The sequence below is a fragment of the Rosa chinensis genome, chromosome 6 (assembly GCF_002994745.2).
Source record: "Rosa chinensis cultivar Old Blush chromosome 6, RchiOBHm-V2, whole genome shotgun sequence".
NCBI classification, from domain to species: domain Eukaryota; kingdom Viridiplantae; phylum Streptophyta; class Magnoliopsida; order Rosales; family Rosaceae; genus Rosa; species Rosa chinensis.
The window spans coordinates 55599682-55602892 of NC_037093.1; the positions used below are offsets into that span (position 1 = coordinate 55599682).

General features: G+C 38.9%; 1 protein-coding gene across 1 annotated transcript; it reads right to left on the reverse strand.

Moving 5' to 3' along the window:
- Window positions 1-233: 233 nt before the first annotated feature.
- On the reverse strand, window positions 234-1417 carry LOC121049854 (vesicle-associated protein 4-2-like). The gene is made up of 5 exons (XM_040508125.1): window positions 1352-1417; window positions 1149-1254; window positions 939-1012; window positions 582-700; window positions 234-437 (listed from the first exon to the last, which is right to left on the reverse strand). Exons 2-5 carry the CDS (start codon window positions 1187-1189, stop codon window positions 405-407), a joined length of 267 nt encoding a protein of 88 aa, XP_040364059.1. The 5' UTR covers window positions 1190-1254; window positions 1352-1417; the 3' UTR covers window positions 234-404.
- Window positions 1418-3211: the final 1794 nt, after the last annotated feature.

A 3211-nucleotide genomic window follows, 5' to 3' on the forward strand; every position in this document is an offset into this window, starting at 1 on the left:
TTAAGGAAAGAGATTTCATGTGGCCCCCAATAGGCATCCCTTGTGTTTTCATCATATCCTGTGCAAGAACATGACTGACAAAATTAGAAGGTCATCTGGTCTGGTAACTAAAGAAATCCATGTGCAGAAACCATGCACTTTATTAGGAGAAGTTCTCAATTAGAAGAACATGAAAAGTTTAGCTCATTCTACTAAAATATACAGATCAGAGGTGAAAGTTATATCCATTCATCAATTACAAGGCCTTCTCCAACATGAGCCTGAAACAACACTATCATCATTAGAATATTCTCAATAAAAAGAAAACACAAGCACTATTAAACAAGTCAGATTTCAACTTACAGGAGTAGGGTGCTCTGCATCTAAAAATACAACCCGCAAAATTCGCTCAACTGCAAATTCGCTCAACTGCTACTTTGATCCTTTTGCTCATCAAACTGTATCAACAAAGGGTAAGTTAAATGAACAGAGTAGGCACCAAACAACCAATTGGAAATTGGAGTGCCAATTTCCCAAAAGTGTATCCACAGAACACTTAACAAGCCACAGAGAGCATAAAGAGGCAAGAGTAGTATATTTACCAGCTCAGGAGCATAGTCCGTTTCAGCTTTGACCTTCAGACTCATAATTTGGAACTTGACTTGGGTCTTTTGATCCAGACTTTTCTCATTGCTGTCAGGTTGTTCCACAATCCTAAACACTGTCATCAACATACCCATAATCAAAACAATAAAACGGAAGACATACAAATTTCATATTAACCATCACTAGAACAGTAGAACATCAATACAATAGATAACATTTGTAACATTGAAGTAGTTTAGACCTTTTTTCTAGGGATTTCCAGTTCAGTTCCATATGAAATCTGTGTCCTTAATTCATCTTAAAACAACACCAATGTCTATCAATGACTCTAACAAGAAGGCAAAAGTGGGTACCTTGAAGACCCTGAGCATTCTTAATGTTTCCATATACGAGTCCAAGAGAGAATGCAAAAGCACTAGCCACCTGCCTATTTCCAAAACCCAATATTACAATTACATTGAAAATTCAGAAATCGGTTCGAAATTCACATATACTTCCTCTAGCTTCTTCATTTTTAACCAGATTTGAACTAAAAAGTAGTGGATCTAGAAAAAAAAATTTACCAAGGCGAGGCCGCGAGGGTACTGGTGCTGGGAAACATCATGATCGATCATTTCATCCTTGCTCCGTTAAGCTTTCTCTACCAGATCATGAACAAGCTCATCCATTCTATGCCATTAAATTCATACCAGCACAAAATCATGACAAACTCAGAATAATATTGAACCCGAATCATCAAAAGCAGAGATATTTGAAATTGAAATACCTTGGGTTCATACCAGCTCCTCAACATCGCCGTCCGTAATCTCGTGCATCCAACCGAAAGATTCTCCTTCACCGCTTCACTGTCCCGCTCATGTCTTGGCCATCGATCTGGTCTTCATGTTTATAACCTTCTTGCGGTCGCGATCTGGTTCCTTCAGAGCCTTGATGGCAGGAGCGGCGGAGAAGAGAGACTAAAGAAGAGACGCTAAAATGAAAAGGCTGAAATGAATGTCGCGACTCGCGAGGTTGAGTGAGGACAATTTATATCGCGGGGCTCTAGGGTTTCTGATCAAAAACTGAAAAAACGACGTCGTTTTTAGTAAGTTCGGTTCGGTTCGGTCCGAACCGGTTTTTGACACAGTAAAACCGAAAACCGAACCGAACCGGTTCGGTTCAGTTCGGTTTTTTTGTTTCGGTTTGGTTTTTTTTCGGTGTGGTTTTTTCGACTTCGGTTCGGCTTTCGGCTCGATTTTTTTCGATTTTCGGTTTCGCGAACCCACCCCTAGCTCAGCCAACCACAATTAAAAACCCTTAGCATTGGCATAGAACATTGGCCACACACCCATATATATAGATCTACCTACTGTAACCGCAGCCGATTCTCCATCGCCACAACCCACCTCCCCACTCTCTCTCCTCCATTTTTAAATCTCTTATCATTTTCTCTCAAAAATTGGAAAGAGCAATTAAGAGGCTTTCACTTCACATCATCAAGGCTTCATCACCACAAGAGATTTTGGCTTTGGTAAAGAATATGGGCTTAATTTCAAGTTGGGTTCATATTTGCCTATAGCAAATTGTGAGCTTAGCTTGTGTTCCCTCTCTCCTCTATCATTTCTCTTAATTTCTTATGTATTTGATGATGTATTTGATAATGGGTTGTGAGTAGTTCAATTTGGGAGTTAGGGTTGTGAAGCCCTAACTTATTTTGTATAAATATTGATGTTTTACTCTTAATAAGTGCAATTTCCATTGTGTATGCTTTAAATAAGAATTTATTGGTCCTTAGAAGCATGTTTCTAGGCTTTGTCACCCTTTGAAATTATGTTGTGGGCAAGTGTGATGAATAGATTGATAAATTGACAACTTATTAGTCTTGTGGCATCTAGGATTTAAGTGTGGTAACCATTAGCTAGCTTAATTGTAGCTAAGCTTGCTTGGGTCTCTATTATCTTGCTCTCTAGGCCTCTAATTTTGGATTTTGCGGCCTTAACCGGCGTAATGCCCAAATTAGAGAGTTGATTGTGGCCTTAACCGGCATAATCAATACACCGAAAGGATAAATGGTTTAATAGCCTTAACCGGTACTAGATACAGGACTTAACACAAATTGGCATCGATATTTGCAAGAGAGTTAGTGTGAATCACCCGACACTCCCATGTTCCCATTAATTTGAAAATCCAAATTTAATTTCTTGCTTGATAATTAGTTGTTTGCTTTTATTTTAGTTTGCATTTAATTTAGTTAATTCCCAATTCAAAACTCCAAAACAAAATTCTACCTTCCATTGTGCATAACTCATTTGGGCTACAAGTTAGTGGCTTTGATTAGGCTTAGTGTGAGCTAAGCCGAGCATTGCCGAGGCTTGGTGCCTTGTGAATATTATTTTACTTTATTTTATTTTTATTTTTCATTGTATGCTTCTAAGTTATCCTACAGCCGATTACCTTGGTTAGGTGCAACACCTAATCCCCGAGGTACGATAATCAAGGTTTAATACTTCCCTTACTTGACAACGATTCGTACGTTGCGAGAGTTTATGAACCAAGTCAATGGCGCCGTTGCCAGGGATTAGAGTTTTCGGATCTTAATCCCTTGGTAATTGGCATTTAGGGTCACTATACAACTCTAAACTTCGTC